At 34.9% G+C, this 27,560-nt stretch overlaps 1 protein-coding gene across 1 annotated transcript; it reads left to right on the forward strand.

Moving 5' to 3' along the window:
* Window positions 1-24,361: 24,361 nt before the first annotated feature.
* LOC145106675 (uncharacterized) lies at window positions 24,362-25,992 on the forward strand. Its single transcript, XM_079043620.1, has 2 exons — window positions 24,362-25,193; window positions 25,262-25,992. The coding sequence occupies exons 1-2, from the start codon at window positions 24,362-24,364 to the stop codon at window positions 25,990-25,992; spliced, it is 1,563 nt and encodes a 520-aa protein (XP_078899746.1).
* The last annotated feature ends 1,568 nt before the right edge of the window (window positions 25,993-27,560 follow it).

Raw genomic sequence — 27,560 nt, forward strand, 5'->3', positions numbered from 1 at the left:
ATGACATCGATCTTGATGAGGTAAATCAACCTTCCCCTTCTGACGATGACTTAATGATTTTTGATGAAGATGAAGAATCTAGTGGCTCTCACCACTCAACCCCCAAGCCCAAATCAAAGAAGAAGAAGAAGAAGAATGCGGTGACACGAAAAGAATTCCTCAGTCTACAAGCCAAGGTTGATCAGATTCTTGTTGCGGTAAAGCCCACTCAACCGCAACCAGAAGACGTTCCTGGACCGCAGTCCTTGATCGAAAGGATAGAAAGACTGGAAACCCGTGAAAGATTGGCTGCTGAGCGCATCTCCCTGAAGGTTGAAATGGGAATCCGGTCCCTGGACATAAGTCGCCAAGCTGATCACAAGCAATTCATGGCTGCTGCGGAATGCCTCATCTCTGAGGTGACCGCAATCAAAAAGGAATTACAAGCAGCCATTGCGGACCAATCCACTCAATCTCAAAAGCTGATAGCTGAGACTCACACTGCCTACGAGTCCACTATCTTAGTCCTTCAAGCTACAATCAACAGACTGCAACGATCCTTATCATCAAACTTCCATGGTCCCGAAATTCTTCAACTCACTAAGGAAATTCACAGGCTGCTCTTCAACACCACCATCCCCAACAATCAACAACTGGCGGATGCTCTTAAAGCCCAGTTCCAGGAAGTGTATACCAAGGTCGATGGTCTCAGACAATGGCTTGAGGATGCTCCGGTGTTGCATTCCTCAAGAGGGGGACGTGATGATGAAGACCATCACTCCATAGAGAAAATCTGCCCGACCACAAGAGACTGCCTATGGAATTCGAAAGACTGAATCGGTTATATGCCAAACATGCGTCTTCCATAGAGAAAATCTGGTCTAACGATAGACCATCCGCAGTCAAGAATTACAAGCCCCGGAAGTTCATGAAAGCTGACTTCATCCAATACACTCTCACAAGAAGGGAACACGACTATGTCCGCACCCAAGCTGACTTCCCATGCATGAACCCTGAAGAAGTCTTCCTCATAGCAAAGGTGTTCCAGAACAAGTCGGAGAAGCATCCGAAGATGAAGATAGCGCTTGAGAAGGCAAGTACGTTCTTGAAGGAAACTGTCTGCGACTTTTCCAAAATTGATGCAGACATTCATCCTATCCTGGCTACAAAATTTGATCTTCCACCACTTGACCCCACACCCATGATTACTGAAGGATTGCAAGAAAGATCCTTAGGTGCAACAAACTTCCCAGACCTCGGAGTCATCTTCAAACAGAAACTCAACGATACAAAATACTTCATTCTGTTGACTGCCATGAACCGCCTTACAAGGAAGCAGATTGAAGTTTGTAGAACCGCAGTTGAAAAGTCAAAACACACAACTGTCGAAGTCAAGTTCGAGATTTTGAGAAGGATCACCTGGTTAGAAAATATCAGGAAATTTTGGTGGATACTGATCAAGTTTATAAAACTTGACAACTGAAGTGAAGTTAAAGAGGTCACTTAGTGGGAAATTGTTGAATCATGAAAAGTGACCCTCTTGAATTTCAGCTACCGCAACCCACAAGGATCCACAGTCAAGGCCTCTTCAGCAACCTCACCCGAAGTCATCATCAACCGTACTCACTCTTAGCTACTAGATTACTGTACTTTGTCTAGTTTGATTATAATACTCTCTATTGTCCAGTATGCCTTGTATGGCTACTCTTAGAGACGTGATCTAGTGTAATTCTTGAGACTCTATAAATAGAGCTCATTCTCACTTATTCAATACATCTCTGAAGCTATCTTTTCTATCTCTCTATCTAATTACGCATCACTTCATACTCTCGAACTTCTCTAGAATACAACTAATTACAATCTCTCTTCGGAGCAAGTCTCGTGTGACTTAATCACTAAGTTTGATCTCACTTATTAACTTGGTTTGAATGCATTTCTCGTTTTGAATCAACTTATGTGTATACTTGATATAACAATTGTTGTCATTTCCATTTCTTTACTTTTCGCAACTAACTCTCTAACTATCTAACTCTAACTTATTAATATTATTGTTGAGCTTTTAGATCCTTCGAGATTAACTATTCCGCAACTATACTTGTTCTAACGTTTGTTCAAGTGTGTCTCAAAGTTTTTCTCTCAACAATTGGTATCAGAGCCATAGTGGTTGCTTTTTGAAAACAAAACTCTGATTTTCAAAGGGCCTTCTATACCACTGAAGCTCATTTCTCAAAAAAAACTTTAAAAAAAACAACAAGGAAATATGGCACAATCGTTATCTCTGAATGTTTCCAACAGTATTGGTGGTTCTAACCGAGCCCCAATATTGGTGGCCCTTGTGCTGCCCGGTGGCAAGAAGATAATATTGCACAAGTTCAATCCATATGAGTTTGGATTTGTCACTAACCTTGTCTTGTGATTATGGTTTTGACAATTTCACATGGATAGGAACACATACACCATAAAATCTAAGTGTCACAAGGTTTCTCTCCTATTCATGAAAATGATGGTGAGGAAACACTTTCACTAAGTAGATTTTAGGTAGATAGAAAGTGTGATGTTTGCATTCTCAAAGTCGTTAGTGGAGCGTGTGTAGTTAACCGGCACACTAACATGGACTTGTGAGGAATGGCAAAGGTCTAAACAATTGAGACTATGGTTACGGCATCCCTTTTCATAGCTCTAAAATTGTTTAGACACACATGTGAGCTATCTAAGTAAGGGTGTATGATTTTGATAAAGTTTTATCAAAGCATCTCGTATCAGAAATTTCAACTTTGGTAAGAAAGTCAATACAGTATTGATTTCTAGAAGTCCAGCTGATTTCTGAGTACATGTCATAGCTAGTGGGAGCATAAGTGTTATGCTAATAATTTTCATGTTAGTGGGAGCATGATAATTATGATTAGTATTGCAAGATCGCAATGTTAATTATAGAAAAAAAAAGTTTCAATTCGTGAAGTTGCAGGGGTTGAAAAGTTGTTTTGCTATAATTAAGGGAGAGGAAATCATACCTCATTTCAATTCTAAAAGGCTTAGATTGAGATTTTAATCATCTTTAGTCAAGAATATATATATATATATATATATATATATATATATATATATATATATATATATATATATATATATATATATATATATATATATATATATATATGAATTTTATGTTGGTTTGGTTCAACTTAAGAAAATTCTATATATTGCATTCTCAAAAATTCGATTATGATTACGACATCCCTCTTCATAGTCAAATTTTGATAACATGGAAAATAAAAAAAATATTGTAGCAAAAGGACTGGTCTAGTACCATGTCTTTATCGTGTCCCATATGCTTCGGATATAGGATCGATTGTATGTGCTATAATATTCATCCTTTCTAAAATTTTCCAAATACCTGGGGCATTAAGAAGGGAAAAGGTCTAGAATTGGATATGACTAAAATGATTAAGCAATTATCGAGGACAATCTAAGGTTTACCAAAGATTGGTTGCTCAGGGACAATTGGAAGTATAGTGTTAATTTTGGAAGGTCCATATTGACCTATTCTGAAAAGAGACAACTCTTGTTCAGAAGTGATAGTCAAAATGGGAATATGGAAATGTTTCCATAGGTAGAAGTTATTCAATTTGTGTAAGATTAGAAAAACTTAATGCAAGAAGAATGTTTCATAGAATTGATCTCCATTGGAATACTCTGTAATGTCTGTTGAAAAGTCTTTGTGACGTTGTACATATTCATTACAAGAGGGTAGTGCATATAAGTTTAAAAATCTAACAGATTTCGGTAAATGATAGGAATTTGGAATTCTTACATTTACGATAAGGATTCGAGATTGTGAAATGAGTATCATTGGAATTATGTTCCATCGATCTATTTCACAGAGTAAAGATCATATATATAAACTTAGTGTGCATACTTGGTGTATAGCATAACTAATGTTTAGAAAACATAGTGTGCATACTTGGTGTATGGCATGACTAGTGTTTAGAAAACATAGTGTACATGCTTGGAGCATGGGACAACTATTGTTTTTAAATTCAAGTATAAAGTTGATAGTTTGAAACAGTATGCAATGAATGATGGGTAATAAATATGGTGATAAATAAAAGATGTTTTATTTATATTTATAAGTTCTGAGACCATATTGGATTCGATTATTCTTGTGTTTCACTTTGCATGTTTTGAGTTCCAGAATAACTAGTTCGTTCTTCCTGAATGACTAAGTTATTCAAACTATCCACAGCCGGTCATATGTTGGAAGTAGATATGAATCAAGACTGTCATGAAGCTGGATTGTAGATGTCGAAGGTATGGGACATAGCAAGTGGTGCTACAACATTCATGAGTACTCATAAGTTCTGAGTATTGGATTCAACCCACGCTCATTGGAATCACTTCATGGATTTTATCACGAGTGATCATGAGACGATAATATCCTATATTCTTCAAACCTAGAGATATGAGTTGTTACTATGAGTTGGTTATATATTGATTGCACGAAAATGCATTGGTAACTCGATGTTATAAAACGTGCCTTTGTGTATGATTCAACAAGTAGTAGAACAAGCCATATGAGTCGAAGTTTATCCATTCCTTCTACCTTCGGGATAAAAGCGATATCTGTGGGCCCCTCAATGATTTAATGATGACACATGTGAGTGCTTGGCCAAGCCAGGACTGATTTGATTTGTTCAATCAGTCAGTCGTCATGAATTAGAAATCGGGAAACAACAAATGGACTGAGAGAATGATTGATAATCCATGTCTCAGTTCATATGATATTTAGAATGGAGGAATATATGATCCCTTATCTAATGGACAAGTCATTGACGAGATCAGAGTTCAGTTACAACGTCAAAGTTCGACAGCGGCTTAAAGAGCTACGATTGCCAGTCGGTTTTTGAAGTCATACTCAATAATAGTTTTAGACTTATCCAAGTGGGAGACTGTTGGATTAGTGTCTAAGTCCATAACTATATTTGGTATGTACTTGACCCGATTGGCATGATCCATTTGGGTTGCATGGCATCATGCATTTGGATAGACTAAAATGAGAGAAATAACACTTAAGGTTTGCTAATATATTATAAGTTCTAATATATTAATAAGATTATTTAATTAGTATTGATCAAGAATTAATTTGGAATTAATTAAGTGATCAAAAGGAGACTAAATAAATATATGGGTTGATTGTGTAAATCATCCATACTTGTATGGTGGGCTAATGCTCCATGGATTATCAAGTTGGGCTAAAACCCATAGGATGCTCCATGGATTCTCCATGGTGTTTTTGTACCCATGGATCATGGAAATGAAAGGCCATGACAATTTGGGTTTACATGGTGTAACCCGAATTGTGACACACTATATAAGCATCTTATTCTTGTCAAAATCGGCCACCATGAGAGAACTATGTATGTATTGTGAGGGCTAGCCGATTTGATTAAGTGTATCATTTCTCTCAAGTTATTCCAAGTGTATTTTGATGTTGTGTGAACCATTTGAGGTGTCACACTTGGGGCACTCGGCTCTTAAGCATCAAGGAATCAAGCTACATAAAAGGTATGTCTTCTAACTTGTTTTTTATTACCCAACTATCAAAGATTGTATGCTAGATAGGGTAATACCTTGGAATATTCATATTTGCATGTATAATAGAGAAAACATAGATCCAAGGTATTTAGGGTTGGATAATTTACTTTATGTTGTTTAGTAGTTTAGTAATCATGTAAACGTCTATATATATGTGTATACATTTCTTTAGTGATCATGACAAAAGTATATATATAATTTGGGTTTTTATATCTGATTTCATATATCATGTATTCATTAGGCTTACACTAGGAGAATACATGCAATAGATTGTAATATATTCTACCAAGCAAGTCAACAGACTTATAGAAATGTGGTTAGCTTTTAATGTTGAAAAGCTAGGTTTAAGTTATGATTAGGAAAGTATAGTGAAATGACTAGAAGATACGAAGAGGGTACATAAAATAAATGTAAAGACTAATGCATTGTTCTATATTCATGAGAAAAGCTAGGTTTAAAGGTGAAGGATTCAATTGATAGAATTATGAATACCGTAGAGAAGCTGAAGAAGGAATCTTAACTTTTTATGGAAAACTATGGGTCACGATGAGGTCCTTTCTTTTGGTGTTTTTTGGTTTCTTTTGATGTCATTTGTACTTGTTTGTTGCTGTTTAAACAACAATGGTATTGTGCTATTTTGGTATTGTAGAAAGTAACGATACATTTTTTTTTTGTCTTTAAAATTTAATGTGTATTGGTAGGTATGTATTTTCTTATGAGCGTTTTTTTGTCAAATGGTGTATAAAGTATGTATCTATTGGTTCATACGACTTTTTGATTTTTTTATAGTAAACTAAGATTGAAAGGAAAGTGAAAAGACAAATATACATCCCATGTGCTGGGCATATGAAGTAGGCTAATCTCCAACACAAACGGGTGAGAAATCCAAGGACCAAATCTGCAGGTTAGAAAATTTTGGACCAAAACAATAAAAGTGACAAACCATAAGGACCATTTTTGCATTTTTTTTCTCTATATATTGCATTGCCATCTGAATTCATGATCCTCGAATAATTCATCCATGAATGTTAGATGAGTGTGGAAGAGATCAACATGTTATTGTCACAACTCAATAAATCTCGACAGATCTAGGAGTTTCATAGACACTGAAACTAGCCAACAATTTGCCTACCTCAATAGCTTATTGATGTGATTATGGCTAATCCTTTTCATATTTTGGAGTGAAATATGGATCCTAGTCTTATTTAACTAGTTTTAATATTGGGTAATTATTTTTCAAACGATAAATAAAACAAACTAGGATGGAAGTTTACTTAATGATGTATACAAATAAAATTTTCCATAAACTTTTACTACATTAAAACCGTTGAAAAGATAAGTTGATAGGACTGATAAATCCTTTCAAGATTTGTAGTTTGAGAATAGTTCTCAAGAATGAAGAGAAGGGTCGTACCTAGATAAAGCTTTCCTGGGTTCCTCTAGCTCTTCTAATTTTGGTTGCAGATAATTATACATAAACAAATTAAAGTAACATGGAACTCCATAAAGTTAGGACTTAGGTATAGATAACATAACAAAATGGCTGACATGAACATATAATTAGTTCATTCTTATTTGATATGAACAAATTAAAAGGATCCATCATGGAGTTTCATGGCAGGTTGAGGACCTCTAATCCTAACATGGCCTTGAATAGAATATACAAGTTGAATACTCCTACATATACTATAATGAATGGAAGTGCCAATAAGTATAAAGCAGTTACCTATGGGAAAAATGCAATTAGAGTTGGTACACCTAACTCCAACCCATGAACCCAATCTGTCACACCCCCAAACCGGAGCGGCGGAAACGTTCTGGGGTGGAGGACGTCATGTATAGTATCACAACAATTGAATAATAGTAATCAAAGCAACAACAACCATTGTATTGATAATATAGTGTTTACATTGTATTTGAATCACATATGATTGACTCCAAAGTAAATAGAAACACAGGACTTGAAGCTACTATGCTCCGCCATCTGGAACCCTGTATGTGTACCTGTCTACTAGTGACCTGAGAATACAAGTGGTTTTGAAAGTGTCAACATTAAAGTTGGTGATTTTATAAGCATTTGTATTTGGAAAATATGTTCTTTGTTCCTTGAAAACCTTAGTTTGTTCTTTCATAAAATCCTATATTTTCTGACGTAATGAAATGTATGTTCTGCTGATTTGTACTTATAAAAGTGATGTATTACTGTTGTGTATGTATGAAACTCTATTTGTATGTATGCCCCTAGTTAACGTTCTTTCGGAAAAGTATGTTTTTACTAAAAAGTAGTAAGGTGTACTTGTATTTAATGATCCTGGTTGTACTTGTACTTAGATTGTAAATTATATCAGTGTACTTGGTGCTAGAAAATAATGAATTTCAGTAGTGCCAATAGTAGTGTTTATACTGTAGTAGTGTCTGTAGTATCTATAGTGTCTGTAATAGTGTCTGGAATCCACCAGATGTAGTGTAAAGTATTGTACTGTAGTGTCTGTAATAGTGACTGGAATCCACCAGAAGTAGTGTAAAATAGTGTACTGTAGTGTCTGCAATAATGCCTGGAATTCACCAGAAGTAGTGTAAAATAGTGTATTGTAGTGTCTGTAATAGTGCCTGGAATCCACCAGAAGTAGTGTAAAATAGTGTACTGTAGTGTCTGTAATAGTGCCTGGAATTCACTAGAAGTAGTGTAAAATAGTGTACTATAGTGTCTGTAATAGTGCCTGGAATCCACCAGAAGTAGTGTAAAATAGTGTATTGTAGTGTTTGTAATAGTGCCTGGAATCCACCAGAAATAGTGTAAAATAGTGTACTGTAGTTTGATTAATTATCAAAACATTTGTATGAATGATTTCCCAAAATGCAAGTGTATTGTACTAGGAAAGTAATGTAGAGAAGATCTAATATTAAAATAAAAACTTTGCAGTAGTGTTAATCCCGTAAACCTTGTTTATACTATTGTGAGTTTCATATAACCATGCTAATATGACCTAGTGGCCTCTATGACGTTCTTCAGGCGTCGGTATTTTACGACATTTGTCACCCCCAGGCATGCATGCCTAACTGTAGCTAGCAGTTTGGGTGTGGGATTGTTAGTCCCGTATAGATCTATACACAAACCTCACGCTCTCCATCCGGGAGACTCTGGTTATAATTTATAGGACTTGAACCTGTACCCTGGTGGGTACTCGAAGTAGTGCCTCACAACCCTGTATTAACTAGTTTACGTGTAGTGTTATAGTGTTCTCTTGTAATTGAAACTGTATGTATTACTTTGTAATGCAAAATAATTATACTTAAATGATTATTTTAGTAGTGTATCCTTGTAGTAGTGAAATAGAGTAGTGTTCCATAAAATATACCTATTATAGCTTAAATGTATGTCCGGTATGCAATGAAAGTCTTAGTAATTTAACAGTTTGAATAACACGATAACACGATGAGATAGGTACCCTTTTGCTCGACATGTTACAAAAGGGTTAAAACTTTATTTAGATAAGATTATATGCATATATGAAAAAGGCATATATATAAAGATGTACTTTAGGAAATAAAAGTATAAAAATTTGCGGTAGTTTGAAGTACAATTTAAAATAGTTTGAATCAGTTGAAACGTCTTGATATGCTTTAAAACAGTTTGAAATCTTTTGAAAGTTAACCCAAAATTATTTTCTGTTTTACTTGTATTCCCCCCCCCCTAAACACATTGGAAAAATAGTGAAAACGTAGGGGTATGAATTCACCTAAAACGTGCGTTAACTTGAATTAGCAAGTGGTAGAGACGATCCCCGGGTAAGCATACGTGCGAATAACGTTCTCCTAAAATAATTATATTCGACGTCGTATTTAAATTAATTATAAATTAATTTAAATAATTTGTTAAATAATAATTTAATTATAAGAATAACTTACAATTAAATTGGAATTATTTGGAAATGAGGAAATAGAGTTTTGAGATGGCAAAAATGGGTTTACGGTTGGAGGTAAGTGAGTTCACAATTGGATCTTGAGAGTTATGAAGATTTGAAGATTTGTTTGAAGATATGAATGTGGATATGAATGTTCTTGATGGGGAAATATGAAGATATGAAGGAACTGGGCGTAAACTCTTGAAGATTTAGAGGAAATGGGACTGTTCACAGATGAAGATTGAGAGGATTTTGGGAGTGTTTACGGATGAAAAGTGTGTGAAATGAAAGTGTTTTCGCCATAATACATATATATAGGGGTGGTTTACGGCCCAGGGCTTCTACAAGGGGGTGTTTACGGTCTTGAATCAAAAGAATAAGGGGTTTACGGATTTGCCAAACCGTAAACCTTTGTGAAATTAAAACCTTCAACCGTGAACACCATTTTGAGTAACTTTTTGGCCGTGAACTCCTAATTGGAATTAATTCTAGGCGTGAACTCCTTTAATGCATTGATTTCTTGGTGAAAACACAATTAATGAGGGTTATTTATGTCTTAAACACTTAGTCTTTCAACCTATTTTCATTTATAACACCCGAATTTAGCTTAAGTTTTCAATTCATACCTCTTTGTTAACTTTTTAAACAAGCCCTAAGGCTATAGATTATAAATTGCAACAATGATTGCGCTGCGGTTTCGCTTGTACTAGGTTAGGGTTTTGACCATGCTAGGTTTAAAATTTTGAGTTGTGACACAATAACAAAAGGAAGGCTTATCCCGAGACAAATTTTGATAGGCTATTTGTTCCCAAAAATAAGAAAATGACTAATCACTACAAGAAAAAGACCCTTTTACGACGCGCAAAACACAACGCTCATTGATTAATGTTACGCAAAAGAGAGTGACATTAAAAAACGTCATCTCTTCAAAAATTTTAAGGATTTAGGGCGCGCATTATTGGGTGCCCTTAAATTAGTGTCTAATGTGAAAAACTTAAAAACACGGAGGGTACTTTATGTAAAATGAGCGTCATCACAATAAATGTCGCCTTATAATTTTAATGAAAGGCGCGCGTCTCTTGTTACAATAATCGAGGTTACTACTAAAATATCCTAACACTCGTGTTCATCAGTCACTTCACTCTCTACAATCGATCGACTCTGAGACCTTGACTCGCCTCCCCTTGCAGACAACGTCTCCTCCGACGACGTTAGGTTACTTCTCCTCCGGCTGATTTCGCCTCGCCGACGACCTTGGGCTCAACTGATATCATTGGAGACTGCTCAAATTTATGTGCCCTAGGTCCGATTAAGGTGTTCCTGTTGAAACGATTTAGGAAAAGTAAACTTCCCGGTTGGCCAGAGAACCAAGTAACAGAAGAGAAAGAGCAGAAGAAAGTCGAAACAAGGGGAAGAAGCACCTGGTAGCCATGAATCTGATGCTAAATTGAACACATTCAAGGGTTTCTCACCTACTGAAGCTTCTCAAGTTGAACACAAGGTAAATCTCAAGCTTCTCAAGTTGTATGTAATGTTTTTATCCCCTTCTTTCATCTTCGAACATTTGGTGTGCTTTTTAACCCAAAGTTTCACCTTGTCCTCAAGGTGAAGAAAGGATTGGCTAACCGTGTAATTATAATGTCAGTGGCCCGAGAAAAGAGACGAAAAATCCCTCAAAATTCTCCTTATCAAACTCCCCTGTGAGATGTTTCTCTTCAGGTTCTTCAAACTTTGGCTCTTCTTTGCTGCTTAAAACAAGAGTCTTCCCCTCAAGTTCTTTCAACTGTCCAACATCATCTCTAAGCAATCCAACGAGGTTAGTCTTGTTTACTTTGCCAGATTTATCCGTTTCCTTCATGTCAAGCTCTACATCCATAGCCTCAAGTTGCTCATTTCTTTCAACTGATTTCACCTTCCGTTTGTTGACCTTCTTTTCTCTACTTCCAGTTTCATCAACAACCTTCTCAATCCTTAAGGCTCCATCCCAAGTAATAACATAGGGTTTCTCTTCTATGGTGTCACCCAAATCCTTCACTTCATCCATCAACAAAATATCTTTGCTATCACATGCTTTTATTGTCAATAATTGTATATAACTCTAGTAAGCTGATTTATTGGCTAGAAATCTGTAACTTAGGCTGATAATTAGCTTGTGTATTGAGTATATAACTCTGTTGGATTTTCTTGAAATACCATTTTTAGTAATCTCTTCGCAGCCAAGAATTGGAATTGTGGATTCCAAGGAAATTGGAATTCAAGATTTCATTCAATGGTGCATTTGGTTGAAAATTCAGACATAATTCAACTCTGTCAAATTCCTTCAAATTTGAATTTTGATGGACTTCAACCATTCATGAGGGCAAGTGGTTTCAATTTCATTACTCTTTTTTTATTAAATGACCAAAATACCCTCAATCACGGTTGAAATATGGACATAATCTTTCCATAAAAAAAACACCAGAAAGTTTGTGATTTATCTTTCATGATGAATTACAAATATTAGTAAAATATTGGAGAGAGATCACTCAAACCCTGTGAGAAAGAAAAAAACTTATTTTTTACAAACATTAGCAAAATATTGTGTATAATAAAAAAAAACCACAAATTATAAGGTCTTTTTTTAGATTAACCTTCACAAAATGATGATGTCATATTTTGCAGCCTTTTGTAACTAAAAGTAATTTTTGCAAATTACTGGAATTTTATAATTGGGCCATTGTGAAAGAGGAATCCATTTTGTTAAAAAGTCAAAAAGGATGTCAAATTTGTCAAATAAGACCCGACCAATTTTGGTAATTTTCATGATTATCCAAAAAATAATGACATTTTAAGTTTTTAAGTTTTTAAGCTTTTACCCCCTTTTGAAGTTTATCTTCAACAGCTGTAGCACCAAGTAAAATCAAGCTTCTTTCAATCTTTTCAGCAGCAACGTCTATCAAATCATCACGTTCAATAGACACTAAAGTTTTAGCTTTTATAAATTCTTCTTCCCATTTTTTATATTCTTCTTCTTCAACAACACGATATGCAATCACCAAAGTCCTTAAACATGCCTCTGCGTATTTGTTGATATGATTCTTTGTTTCCTCTTCAAAGGGCTGACTTTCTTTACAAAGTCTTTCAAACATGAAACTGAATTTATGAAAAAAGAATATATAATGTGAGTGGAAACTGGAAAGATTTTACATTTAAATTTGAATGTTTATAGTTTATGTGTTAAAAGAGTAAGTAAGCCACCTGTCAGCACCCTTTGCAGAGTAATAAGAGTTGATTTTCAGTGTTTCTTATGATTACTGACATTCTCTTTCGAGAACTGTTGAATTCTATCATGTTTAAGAGCTCATATGATCTGTGAAAATTGTATTAATTTTGTTCTATCTATTGAATTTATGAAAAAAGAATATATTAATTTTGTTTTAATTTTGTTCTTCACCAGTAATTGTCCACTCTCACCTGTTTTGGCATCTCGAGTCTTTTTAACTTTAATCTGATCAGCGCTCCATGATTTTTTACAACTTCTTTCCTGAACATACCCCTCTACATGTCTAGTAACATCAATGTATGCATAAGTTATCATAGTACCATGATTTTTTAATCTTATATTAGACTGAATACGATTCCATTTGGCTGTTTCTCTTGAATATATATGCATCAGTTATCACAGTACCATGCTTCAAATCGTTCACACCAATGTTCTTCACATTGAACCCAACATTGTATTTAGATAAAACTTCGGTGACAGGTTCATGGTACGCAAGCAAACATGTACTCCCCACTAACACCTCATGTAGTTATTATATTCTGTGCTTAGATGTGTTATTGATCATTCAATAAGCCGCATATTCAAGTATCATTCTCTTAAATGTGTTAGTACCTTATGTGGTAAAGTGATGATAGCATGTTTGAATTAGTTTAAAGTATAATATACAAGCTTGCATTATGTGAACCTTCCTTCACACATAACTTGCTAAATGCTAATATTTGTTAATTTTTTTCATAATTGTGCATTGCAATATGCATATAGTTACAATGAGTTACAATTGTTATGTTACTTGTTGCAGCCTCAAAGGGTGATAAAGCAACAATTGTTCTGTTACTTGCTGCAGCCTCAAAGGATGATGCTATAAGAAATCTATTCAAGGCGAAAACCATTCATGAGTACAGCACCCAGAGCCCGTTGACTTTCCTGGTATCCCTCACCTCCACTTTTACTTAACATCTATTTCGTGAATACAAAATATTATTTAATAAATAGCAATTAGGAATAGGATATAGATTGCTATAAAGAAGCCTTCTAAAATGAAACTTGATGCTTGGAAATTTGACATATTGTAGGTAATTTTGTGCACATTGAAATAAGAATTGATTAATTATTGCAGTTATAGTTTTTTGTATTGTGAAAGACAGTTTCTATTTTTTTTGTAGTAGTAACATTTAAAAAAGAAGTTTGAATGAAAAGTAGGAAATTTTAAGTAGAAGAAAAAAAGTAAGCAAACAACCAAATTACAATTGTAAGATTGATGATATACAAACAAATACAATGGTGATATTCTTAGACTCACACCACCTTCACGCTCCATGTGTGCTATAGTGTATGCAATTCTCAACTCTCTACATTAAAAAAGAACTCATCACAAGCATAAGAAAACTATCATTTTGCAAGAAAAATAAAAAAATAACACTACCCTCTTATACTATGTGACATAACAAACTAATAATATGAAATGCCCAAAATACCCCTAATTCTCCTTGCATTAGTAAGATGATCTTTATTTGTCAAGCAAGGCCTGTGGGCAGTTTGAACATATGGAGACTTTCTTGAAAGAGCAACCTGTCCCATAAGGCAAAAAAAAATCAACATCAGAATTTTTATAACCAACTGCTGCACTCCAGAGCTTTCAGCTCCACCTCCCCTCATTAAATTTTTCTGTGTATTGACCATGTTAGCCTGGCATAATTCAACTAGTTCTGAGAGAACTTTCTGATGAGATTCTTTAAGTTTTTTTTCATGTGCTATGGTTGAAAGCTTCTGTTAATGAAAATCTCAAAATCCTACCTGAGAAAGAATATCAAGATCAATAACTTCATGAATCTCTTGTTTTTGGCTTTGAGGTGACATCTCACAAAGCTCATCTCTCACTTCCTTCATTTAACTCCATATATAATAATGGAAACATAAATCTACACATTGAGATTGGGTTTTCACTTTTAAGTCCATTTCCATAAAAGCAATATTTTTGTCAAGATTGCCCCTGTCCAGAAATCTACACATTGAGATTAGGTTTTCACTTTTCACTTTAAAAAATAATGCACCTCCCCTCATCAGAATGTTATATTTCTGTGTATTGGCCATCTGTATTTGACATCTGATTGGCCTCTGAACAGTATTTTTGTCAATATCGCCCCTGTACAATTTTTTTTGTCACTGTACAGTTTTGCCCCTGTACAATTTTTTTTGTCCCTGAACAGTATTTTTGTCAAGATTGCCCCAGTATAATTATGTAGGTTGGAAACAAATGTTTAATGTATAAATTATGGATGTCCCCTAGTAGATTATCAACTGCATATGATGAAGGCGTGAATCCTCAATCATACATATATGTTCTTGAAAGATGACAAACAAGTAGCATAATTATGTTCTTGAAACATTTATAGTACTTATACAGCAAGAGCAGATAGTACAAAGATATTCAAACAAGCTCATATTCAAAATTTCTAACTTTTAGATTTCTGTAAAAGTTCATATTCAAAATTTTAACAGTATTTCTAACTTTCAAATTTCTGTAAAAGCTCATAAAATTTTATAACAAAGATATAAAAATATTCAAACAAGCTCATATTCAAAATTTTAATAGTATAAAGAAACAGATACACATAATAACATGCTGAAAAAAGACTAAACTACCCCTAATAACATGCTGAAAAAGTAATATGAATAACATGCAATCCTGAACTAAACAAAAGACTAAACTACCCCTAATAACATGCTGAAAAAGTAATATGAACAACATGCAATCCTGAACTAAACAAAAGACTAAACTACCCCTAATAACATGCTGAAAAAGTAATATGAACAACATGCAATCCTGAACTAAACAAAAGACTAAACTACCCCTAATAACATGCTGAAAAAGTAATATGAACAACATGCAATCCTGAACTAAACAAAAGACTAAACTACCCCTAATATGTAACGCCCGCAAATCCGGGCTAGTCAATTTAGAGACGACGAGCATCAAAAATGAGTTTTTGATGGAAGATTATTTATAAGGATTAATATTAACCAAGGTGTAGTATATGTTACAAGGGTTCCGTACATATAAAGAACACCGAAATCCGAGTTATAACGAAAAAGTTATGGTCCGTCGAAGTTTTACGGCAAAACCAGCACGACACCGGGAGACGTAAATAGTGAATTTATGGTAGAAGACTTTTTAGCCTTAGTGATCTAAACATAATTTGTAGTATACGTTAAACCGAGAATATACAAAAAAAGAACGCCCAAATCTGACTTCGTATGAGGAAGATATGAATTTTCTAAGATTTGGCATAGCAGTGCACGACCAGAAACTCGAATTTTAGTTCGAGCGGTTTTTGGCCTACGCGACCTAAATGAGAGTTTAAGATCTCATTAATAGGAACTCAACAGTAAAAAGACAGACAAAAATGGAGTCCGTATGTAGAAGTTATGAATTTTACGCGGATATTTAACAATATAATCTCCTCCTACTGTTAAATTTAAGATCGGTCGAGAATTAGCCGACGGAGTCTAAATGAAAGTTGTAGATCTTGTTTTTACCTACGGGGGGATATAAATAATGTTGATAGTAGAGCTTGTATGTTAAAGATATGGATGAAACTTGGTCCCCACTCTTCGAGCGCGATAAATTCGATACAGTTTTGTAAATCTGAGATAGAATGAGAATTAGCTGACGGCATCTAAATGAAAGTTGTAGTACTTGTAAATACCAATGCTTGGATATAAAGAACGTCAAAAATGGAGTTCGTATGAACGAGTTACAAATTATAATAGCATATTTACGTATTAAAATAAAGTATAAATCATATATACGTACACATATATATACAAATGTATATATCATTAGAAAGGTATCGACGATGCGGTTATTATAAGACTAGTGTTGAGTACTTTCGACATTAGTTTAGTACAAATATCGTTAAATCTATTTAAAATAGTATTATGAAGAGGTGTTTAGTCGTTTATATAACTATAAGGTCATTAAGTAATTATGGAGGGTAGTTTTTGTAAATTCAATTACTATAAATAAGAGGCTTGGGCTCTCATATTTCTTGCACCATTCTCTTGATTCAAGAGTCTTTCTCTTCTTATCCCTCGAGCATTTCGGTCCCTCGTGATTCGACTTCTCTTTCTTTAGTTTTAGTATAATAAGGTGAGCGCTGAAGCGCTGCACGAATCTTTCTTAGAAAGATTCCGCGACGAAGTTCTGCCCCTGCAGAGCCCGACTCCTAGCTAATACCCTCTTATAAGTAAGTTATGCTTACCTATTTTAATATAGCTTATATTTAAAATTAGTATTGTTATTATGAACTTATAATGAATATTTGAGCTATTATTATGACTTATATAAGTGTGGTTATAATATCTTTTTAGCTACTCGTGGTACGGGGAATCTGGTTTAAAGGGCCGCATAGGGTTGTTGGATTTCAGAAGTGATATATGCCAAAATGGTCACGCCCTCCGGTGTTTTATGTCTGACCCCTGTCTGTACATAGTGGCTGGAAAATATTGTTTAAACGTTTATATAATAATAATAATAATAATAATAATAATAATAATAATAATAATAATAAGACAAATAATTAGTCACGATAAATATTAGACTAAAATATAGTGGTAATAATACTAGGTTTCGTCGAAGGAAATTATTTTTCAGAAGCGAAGCGCTGTCTGAGTTCGGAATCACCACCTTAACAAGTGAGTGCATAGTTACTTTCATCTTACACATAGATTTGAAGTATTTAATATAAATTACGTGTTGTGACTGCATAGTTACTTTCATCTTACACATAGATATGAAGTATTTAATATAAATTACGTGTTGTGAGTGCATAGTTACTTTCATCTTACACATAGATATGAAGTATTTAATATAAATTATGTGTTGTGAGTGCATAGTTACTTTCATCTTACACATAGATATGAAGTATTTTATATAAACTACGTGCTATGTGTGCATATTATCTGTATACTTGCTATCTATGCTGGATGAACGATTTTATACAAGTTTTATATTATTTAAACTGTATATGTATTTATATCTACATAATATGTTGGGTAAAATATGGGTAGATGAAATATGAGTTGGATGATGAGTTGAGAGGTGATATAGACCATGAGGTAAGGGTGAGAGGTGGACGATGTGAGAAGCCTTGTTCCCAAATGTTGGCCCCGTCATCTAGCAGAGTATGGATGACAACCACGGACTATTCTAGACAGTCCAGTGGAACACTAGCAGGCTCGCAACCTGTAGGTGTTGTCAACGATGTGTTCACCCGGTGTACTCTAAACCCTGGCGATCATGCAGAATTGGTGCCTAAACATTGGCGATCATCCAGACTTGGTGCCAAAACCCGAGCGACTATGCGGACTGTGCCTGTTGTATAAACCCTGGCGACTATACATACTTAGTGCCTAAACCCTGGCGACTATGCGGACTTAGTGCCTATTGTATAAACCCTGGCGACTATGCAGACTTAGTGCCTAAACCCCGATGATGATGGACTTCGTGCCGATTCCTTAGGATGATCCTTAGGAATGAATGAACAAGAGATAGTTGATTCTTAGGGTAGATCCTTAAGAGTAAATAAGATAATGGGGATGGGTAATTGGGTTAATTGTTTGATGATTAAACATAATAATTATATTATTGTGGGTTGAAAACCCTATGTACTCACCACGTTTCCCAACCTGACCCACTTAGTTTATTTGTATCACAGGTGTCGATATGAAGTTACTTTACACTGAGAGATTTAAAAGAGATATAGATCACTAGTGTAAATGAATGTAAGTTCTATTTATTCTTATGTTTCTGTATTAACGATGACATCCCAAATGTTTTAAAATGAATAAAAATACATTTCTTCGGAAATGCTTTGATAACGTATTTATCATGTTTTTGTGGGAACAAATTCCGCAAGATTTTTATTAAAAGAAGTACTCTGATTTTTATAAAGCGTAAATAAAATCGGTCTTTTCTGGCCGTGAAAATGGGGATGTCACAGTTGGTATCAGAGCATCAGTGGATTTATTTCTAGACTTAAACTTAGAATGCTAAGCAATGATCGTGAGGAGTGTGTCTAATAAAATTTTGGTAATACACCAGAATAGACACAAGCACTAGCTAATTTAGGGAAAATGCCTAACATGCTTTTATGTGCTAAATGATTTATGATGCTTTATGATGCTATCATATGATCGGATCTGTGGTCTGTTGCCGACTGGATCTGGAAATTTTATGTGTTCTGATTTCTAAACGTTTAGTTACGGTATTAGAACTTGCATGTAACTTTTCGGAGTACTAAGGAGTATTACACGTCTAAATCTTTTCTATCTATATTCTCGTCTTGATGTGCTGGACGAATGCTTCCGTGAATGTAACGCCATGGTGAAGGCTCATAGCAAATTAAGTAAACGGAGGAAACAAAAAGTCTTATGATAGTGAATGACACCTATCAGAAGATATCGTAAGAGTGGTATCTTGCCTTTAGATTACGTCAGGAAAAATAACAGTACGTTTAGAGGAGTACGGTACGTCCGATGTACACCTTCGATTGGCGGGATGAGGAAACGATTGGCGTAATTCCTAAAGTTATCCTACCCTCTGGCATTTTCACCACTGAGTTGAAGCATTGATTATTGAAGATACACATGGAAGAAATCCTAGTAGAGTCTAGGGAAAATTTTATGATTGATTGGACACATTTTTATGTGTTAAAATTGTTTTTGTGATAGTAACTTGGAAAGCTGCGAGACAATACTTAGGACGAGTATGAGTAGGTGTGAATGGTAGTAGAGGCCTATACTACCGGAAGCACAAGACTCGCACTTGGATCAGGGAAAGTCACAAGGTTACCAAGGAGCTAGTAATTGATTTCGTTTTATTCAAGTATGTCGTTACCATCGTTTCGGTAATGACTAAGAAGATGATTGTTATTCCGACGCTAGTGGTCATATCAAATTGAGTCCGACTACGCTGAGTATGTTATGTGGTTCAGAGAATCAAGTTCGATGTAGCATCTGACTTAAGACGGAAGATTGAAATAAAAAGCGATCAGTAGAGGTATCGCGAAAAGTTGCTTGTAGCTAGAAGTGCTACCTTTTAAGATGATATTAGAACATGAACGAAGGTATAGTCTGTTCTGGAAGACTCTAAGAGACCTGAGTCTAAGTGTTGCAACATACGATGATAGGTCATTAGAATATGACACATCGTTACATTGTAGTAATAAAAAAAACTTACCTTAAGTTCATATCCAGTGAGGATCGAGATTGTGACTTGAATGTCATAATTTGGAGTCTAACGTGAGATAGGGAGCAAGTGCAAGATCGAGCACCACCTGCAGTCGAGAAGTCCAAGAAATAGATACTCATTCGAAGGAACATAGAAGTTACGATTATTACCTAGGATAAAGAGATAACGTACGAAGTCATTATACAGCCCTGTTTCATTGATGATTCCGGGACGTAATCATCCTAAGGGGGAGATAATTGTAACGCCCGCAGATCCGGGCTAGTCAATTTAGAGACGATGAGCATCAAAAATGAGTTTTTGATGGAATATTATTTAGATGGATTAATATTAACCAAGGTGTAGTATATGTTACAAGGGATCCGTACATATAAAGAACGCTGAAATCCGAGTTATAACGAAGAAGTTATGGTCCGTCGAAGTTTTACGGCAAAACCAGCACGACACCGGGAGACGTAAATAGTGAATTTACGGTAGAAGACTTTTTAGCCTTAGTGACATAAACAAAATTTGTAGTATACGTTAAACCGAGAACATACAAAAAAAGAACGCCCAAATCTGACTTCGTATGAGGAAGTTATGAATTTTCTAAGATTTGACATAGCAGTGCACGGCCCGAAACTCGAATTTTAGTTCGAGCGGTTTTTAGCCTACGCGACCTAAATGAGAGTTGAAGATCTCATTAATAGGAACTCAACGGTAAAAAGACAGACAAAAACGGAGTCCGTATATAGAAGTTATGAATTTTACGCAGACATTTAACAATATAATCTCCTCCTACTGTTAAATTTAAGATCGGTCGAGAATTAGCAGACAGAGTCTAAATGAAAGTTTTAGATCTTGCTTTTACCTACGCGGGGATATAAATAATGTCGAGAGTAGAGCTCGTATGTTAAAGATATGGACGAAACTTGGTCCCTACTCTTCGAGCGCGATAAATTCGATATAGTTTTGTAAATCTGAGATAGAATAAGAATTAGCTGACGGCGTCTAAATGAAAGTTGTAGTACTCGTAAATACCAACGCGTGGATATAAAGAACGTCAAAAATGGAGTTCGTATGAACGAGTTACAAATTATAATAGCATATTTACGTATTAAAATAAAGTATAAATCATATATACGTACACATATATATACAAATGCATATATCATTAGAAAGGTATCGACGATGCGGTTATTATAAGACTAGTGTTGAGTACTTTCGACATTAGTTTAGTACAAATATCGTTAAATCTATTTAAAATAGTATTATGAAGAGGTGTTTAGTCGTTTATATAACTATAAGGTCATTAAGTAATTATGAAGGGTAGTTTTTGTAAATTCAATTACTATAAATAAGAGGCTTGGGCTCTCATATTTCTTGCACCATTCTCTTGATTCAAGAGTCTTTCTCTTCTTATCCCCCGAACATTTCGGTCCCTCGTGATTCGACTTCTCTTTCTGTAGTTTTAGTATAATAAGGTGAGCGCTGAAGCGCTGCACGAATCTTTCTTAGAAAGATTCTGCGACGAAGTTCTGCCCCTGCAGAGCCCGACTCCTAGCTAAAACCCTCTTGTAAGTAAGTTATGCTTACCTATTTTAATATAGCTTATATTTAAAATTAGTATTGTTATTATGAACTTATAATAAATATTTGAGCTATTATTATAACTTATATAAGTGTGGTTATAATATTTTTTTAACTACTCGCGGTACGGGGAATCTGGTTTAAAGGGCTGCATAGGGTTGTTGGATTTCAGAAGTGCTATATGCCAAAATGGTTCTGCCCTCCGGTGTTTTATGTCTGGTCTCTGTTTGTACATAGTGGTTGGAAAATATTGTTTAAACGTTTATATAATAATAATAATAATAATAATAATAATAATAATAATAAGACAAATAATTAGTCACGGTAAATATTAGACTAAAATCTAGTGGTAATAACACTAGGTTTCGTCGAAGGAAATTATTTTTTAGAAGCGAAGCGCTGTCTGAGTTCGGAATCACCACCTTAACAAGTGAGTGCATAATTACTTTCATCTTACACATAGATATGAAGTATTTAATATAAATTATGTGTTGTGAGTGCATAGTTACTTTCATCTTACACATAGATATGAAGTATTTAATATAAATTACGTGTTGTGAGTGCATAGTTACTTTCATCTTACACATAGATATGAAGTATTTAATATAAATTATGTGTTGTTAGTGCATAAGTACTTTCATCTTACACATAGATATGAAGTATTTTATATAAACTACGCGCTATGTGTTCATATTATCTGTATACTTGCTATCTATGCTGGATGAATGATTTTATACAAGTTTTATATTATTTAAACTGTATATGTATTTATATCAACATAATATGTTGGGTAAAATATGGGTAGATGAAATATGAGTTGGATGATGAGTTGAGAGGTGATATAGACCATGAGGTAAGGGTGAGAGGTGGACGATGTGAGAAGCCTTGTTCCCAAATGTTGGCCCCGTCATCTAGCAGAGTATGGATGACAACCACGGACTATTCTAGACAGTCCAGTGGAACACTAGCAGGCTCGCAACCTGTAGGTGTTGTGAACGATGTGTTCACCCGGTGTACTCTAAACCATGGCGATCATGCAGACTTGGTGCCAGAAATGGAGCGACTATGGGGACTTAGTGCCTGTTGTATAAACCCTGGCGACTATGCAGACTTAGTGCCTAAACCCCAGTGATGATGGACTTCGTGCCGATTCCTTAGGATGATCCTTAGGAATGAATGAACAAGAGATAGTTGATTCTTAGGGTAGATCCTTAAGAGTAAATAAGATAATGGGGATGGGTAATTGGGTTAATTGTTTGATAATTAAACATAATAATTATATTATTGTGGGTTGAAAACCCTATGTACTCACCACGTTTCCCAACCTGACCCACTCAGTTTATTTGTATCACAGGTGTCGATATGAAGTTACTTTACACTGAGAGATTTAAAAGAGATATAGATCACTAGTGTAAATGAATGTAAGTTCTATTTATGCTTATGTTTCTGTATTAACAATGATATCCCAAATGTTTTTAAATGAATAAAAATACATTTCTTTGGAAATGCTTTGATAACGTATTTATCATGTTTTTCTGGGAACAAATTCCGCAAGATTTTTATTAAAAGAAGTACTCTGATTTTTATAAAGCATAAACAAAATTGGTCTTTTCTGGCCGTGAAAACGGGGATGTCACATAATAACATGCTGAAAAAGTAATATGAAGAACATGCAATCCTGAACTAAACAAAAGACTAAACTACCCCTAATAACATGTTGAAAAAGTAATATGAACAACATGCAATCCTGAACTAAACAAAAGACTAAACTACCCCTAATAACATGCTGAAAAAGTAATATGAACAACATTCAATCCTGAACTGTTTTGGTCCCTGCATCAGTTTTGGCCACTGTACAGTTTTTTTGTCCCTGCACAACAAATACAAATATAAAATTTTGTAAAGGATTGGCCCCTGAACAGTTTTTATGTCAAGATTGGCTCCTGTATAGTTTTTTGTCCCTGTACAGTTTTGGCCCCTGTACAGTTTTGCTTTTGCACAGTTTTTGTCCCTAAACATGCGTAATCATTATTGCTTTAAATGGTAAATAATTATGTAGGTTGGAAACAAATGTTAATGGATAAATCATGTATTTCCTCTAGTAGATTATCAAATCCATATGATGAAGGTGTGAATAATTTTCTAGAGTTTGCACAAACTAATAATCCAAAGTTAGATGTTATTCCATGCCCTTGTGTAAATTGCATCAATTTGTGTCACCACTCAATTGACAATGTCCTCTATCATTTGTTTGCCCATGGCTTCGATGAAAATTATAAGATTTGGTCTTTCCATGGAGAAAAACAACCCAATAGTAATTATAGATGCCCTAACAATTCCATTCCTCCTGATGCTATTTATACAAAGCATATGCTACATGATGCCTTCAAATATATAGACGAAGAACCTGATTCATTGAAATCACTTCTTGAAGAATGTGATAAGCCACATTATGTAGGGTCAAAGTATAATGCACTTAGTGGATTATTGAAATTCCAATATTTGAAGGGTCAGTTTGGATGGTCTGATGCTAGTTTTGATGCTTTGTTGTTTGTCCTAAAAGATATCTTACCATCAAACAATACCATCCCTAGCTCGATATATGAGTCCAAGAAGTTGCTAAAAGGATTAGGTCTATAATATGAGAAGATTCATGCATGCAAAAATGATTGTGTTCTATTCTGGAAAGAACATAAAGATGCTTCTCAATATCCAACTTGTGGCACTTCTCGTTGGAAGAAGAATACCAAAAACGTACCTTCAAAAGTTTTGTGGTATTTGCCTATCATCCCTAGATTTAGAAGAATGTTTTCAATACCACAAATTGCACATGACTTAACTTGGCATGCACAAGGTCGGGTCAATAATGGGAAGCTTACTCATCCTCGCGATACCCCTTCTTGGAAGCTTGTCGATAACACGTGGAAAGAATTCGGACAAGAAAAACGAAATCTTAGATTAGCCTTGTCTGCTGATGGTATCAATCCTCACAAGTCATTAAGTTCCAAGCATAGTTGTTGGTCGGCTATCCTAATAACATATAATTTACCCCCTTATTTGTGTATGTCAAGAAAATTCATGATGTTGACTCTGTTGATATCCCGGCCAAACCAACCTGGTAACAATATTGATGTCTACTTGGCACCATTGATAGAAGATCCGAAACTCTTGTGGGAAACCGGCGTTGAGACTTTTGATTCTTATAAGAAAGATTACTTCAATCTAAGAGCAATATTACTTTGGACTATAAGTGACTTTCCCGCATATGGTAATCTTTCGGGATGTGTTACCAAAGGTTATTATGCTTGTCCAATATGTTCAAAGAATACTTGTTCACAATGGTTGCCAAAGTCCAAAAAAGTATGCTTCCTTGGGCATAGAAGATTCCTACCACTTGAACATCCTTTTCGTAAAAGAAAAAAACATTTCAACAATCAACATGAGCATGTTTTTATGCCACAACCATCATCAGGTGAAGATATTTATGACTATCTGGCGGGATTTGAGACTACATGGGGTAAGAAGATAAAGTCAAAGAAGGTTCCAAAGAAGATAAAGTTAAAGAGGATAAAGTCAAAGAAGGGAGCGTCAAAGAAGGAAACGCCAAAGAAGGAAAATTCAAAGAAGAAAAAAGAAAGTATCGACGAGAGATCTAAATTTTGGCATAAAAAGTCGATTTTTTTTTAACTTGAATATTGGAAGAAGTTGCCTGTTCGCCATCAGTAGATCTCATGCACATTGAAAAAAATGTGACCGAGTGTGTTTATGGGACAACGTTGAATTTGCCTCACAAGACGAATGATGGATTAAAAGCACGACAAGATCTTGAAGCGTTGGGCATTAAGACTGAATTACGACCTCAACCAAAAGGGGATCGACATTGGCTTCCGCCTGCCAAGTACACATTGAATTCCGTAGAGAAACATCTATTTTATGATACCCTGTCTAACATAAAAGTTCCGCATCGGTATTGCTGTAATTTCAAGAATATCGTGTCGGATGATGTTTCAAAGATGAATGGTTTGAAGTCGAATGATTGTCATGTACTCATGCAACAACTTCTCCCTTTTGCAATCAAAGGGGTGTTAGATGTGAAGGTGCGGAGAACAATCCTAAGCTTGTGTCATTTTTTCAATGATTTGTGTAGTAAAGTTGTTGATGTTAGTAAGCTAGGCAAGTTGCAAAGTGACATCGTATTAACATTATGTTTGTTAGAGAAGTACTTTCCTCCTTCATTTTTCGATATCATGACTCACTTGATGGTGCATTTAGTTAGAGAGGTGAGGTTGTGTGTCCCGGTTCATTTTAGGTGGATGTATCCATTTGACAGATACATGAAAACACTTAAAGGGTATGTAAGAAATCATCATCGACCTGAGGGTTGCATTGCAGAGTGTTATGTGGCGGAAAGTTACAAGCCAAGGAGTATGGTATAGTCGGATGTATGAATTCATAATACCATTGGAATATTACTTCCAATCCTTTATTATAGTACTTAGGAAAATTACTAACATTTTCAAGAATATGCAGTGGCCAAAAGGAAGTAAGAGACTAAAACATAGAGAAGAGACTTTAATCAAGAATATCGATCCCTTGCTACTATCCTTAGGATCAAAAGACAAGTTGTTCTCTGAAATGTTTAGTCTATGGTAAGGTATATGAATTCATAACACCATTGAAATATTACTTCCAACCTTTGAGTATAGTACTCAAGAAAAGTACTGATATTTTCAAGATTGTGTAGTGACTGAAGGGACATAAAAGACTAAAACATAAAGAAGAGAATTTGATCATGGATACCAATCCCATGCTACTATCCATAGGATCAAGAATGAACTCGTTCTTTCCAATTTTTAGTCTATGGTCTTGTGATTGTAATTGTTTATATAAGGTTTCATGAGATGGTTTCGACTTATTTAAATGTTGAAAATTTTATATGTTTTCTATTTAAAAACAAGTCATGAAATCTTTGAAACTAGTATAGTAACCATAGTTCAATGTTGATTCGAATACATCTAAAAGTATGGATGAAATGTATTTGTGGAATCATCTTCTTGGACATATTAATAAGATATGTATTACAAAATATCCAATTAGATAGGATTTTGGAAATCATTTGACCACAAGTCTTATAATAAATGCAAATCTTGTTTATTAAGATATATGACGAATACATCACTTGGTGACGCGAATATTTTTTGGAATTCGTTTAGACTAATGGACCTTTAGATTAACCATAATACATGGTAAGAACAACTTCATTACCTTCAAAAGGAATGAACATGTTTATCTAAATAAACATAAGTTTGGAACCTTTAAAGTGTTCAGAGCTCTCATAAAACGAAGCTAAGAACCAACTGAGCAATAGGAAAAGATACTTACATCAAATTCGATAGTGAACATCTTACTCAAAAGTTTAACGATAATCTAAGAAATTGTGAAACAATTTCACAATCTATCCACCCATAACATTTACACAAACAATGTAGTTGGATAGAGAAAGAAATAATTGTTTGATTTCATAAATGAAGAGTCGTAAACAGTTCATGGATTGTACCATGAAGAGTGTTACAAGAGTCCTTGGTTTTACACCAACTAAGAAGGTTTATGAGACGCTATCTGATATATGAAGTGGTTTTCTTTCCTTACTAGCACATAAAAAAGTCTAGGATTGTGAGGCTTACACTTGTTATGAAGCGCTCGACAAACTAGAACCTTAAATAGAGATGTGTTACTTTGTTAGATATCCTAACCAGTCTTTGGGTAGTTGTTTTACAAACCCTTCGGGAACAAAATATTTGTTACTTGAAGGGTAGCCTTCCGAGAGAGGGAACCGATATCCAAAAAGGCTAGTGGGAGCCATATTGATCTAGATAAAGTTCCAGAGTTTTCCAACGAAGAACCTAAAATTGGCACTAGCACTTAATTAGAGGTTAAAATACCTATTAAGAAAACATACATAACTCCACCTCTTCTTTATAGATCTGATATAGGGCGACCTATT

This window comes from Lactuca virosa, chromosome 4 (assembly GCF_052849685.1).
Source record: "Lactuca virosa cultivar CGN04683 chromosome 4, Lactuca_virosa_CGN04683_v6, whole genome shotgun sequence".
Classification (NCBI taxonomy): domain Eukaryota; kingdom Viridiplantae; phylum Streptophyta; class Magnoliopsida; order Asterales; family Asteraceae; genus Lactuca; species Lactuca virosa.

Bases quoted from the DNA above. Each gene is read 5' to 3' on its own strand.
- LOC145106675 (XM_079043620.1), top strand. From the start codon at position 24,362: ATGTTTTCAATACCACAAATTGCACATGACTTAACTTGGCATGCACAA. The intron at 25,194-25,261 runs GTATCGACGAGA...TATTGGAAGAAG, and splicing joins TTCAAAGAAGAAAAAAGAAA to TTGCCTGTTCGCCATCAGTA.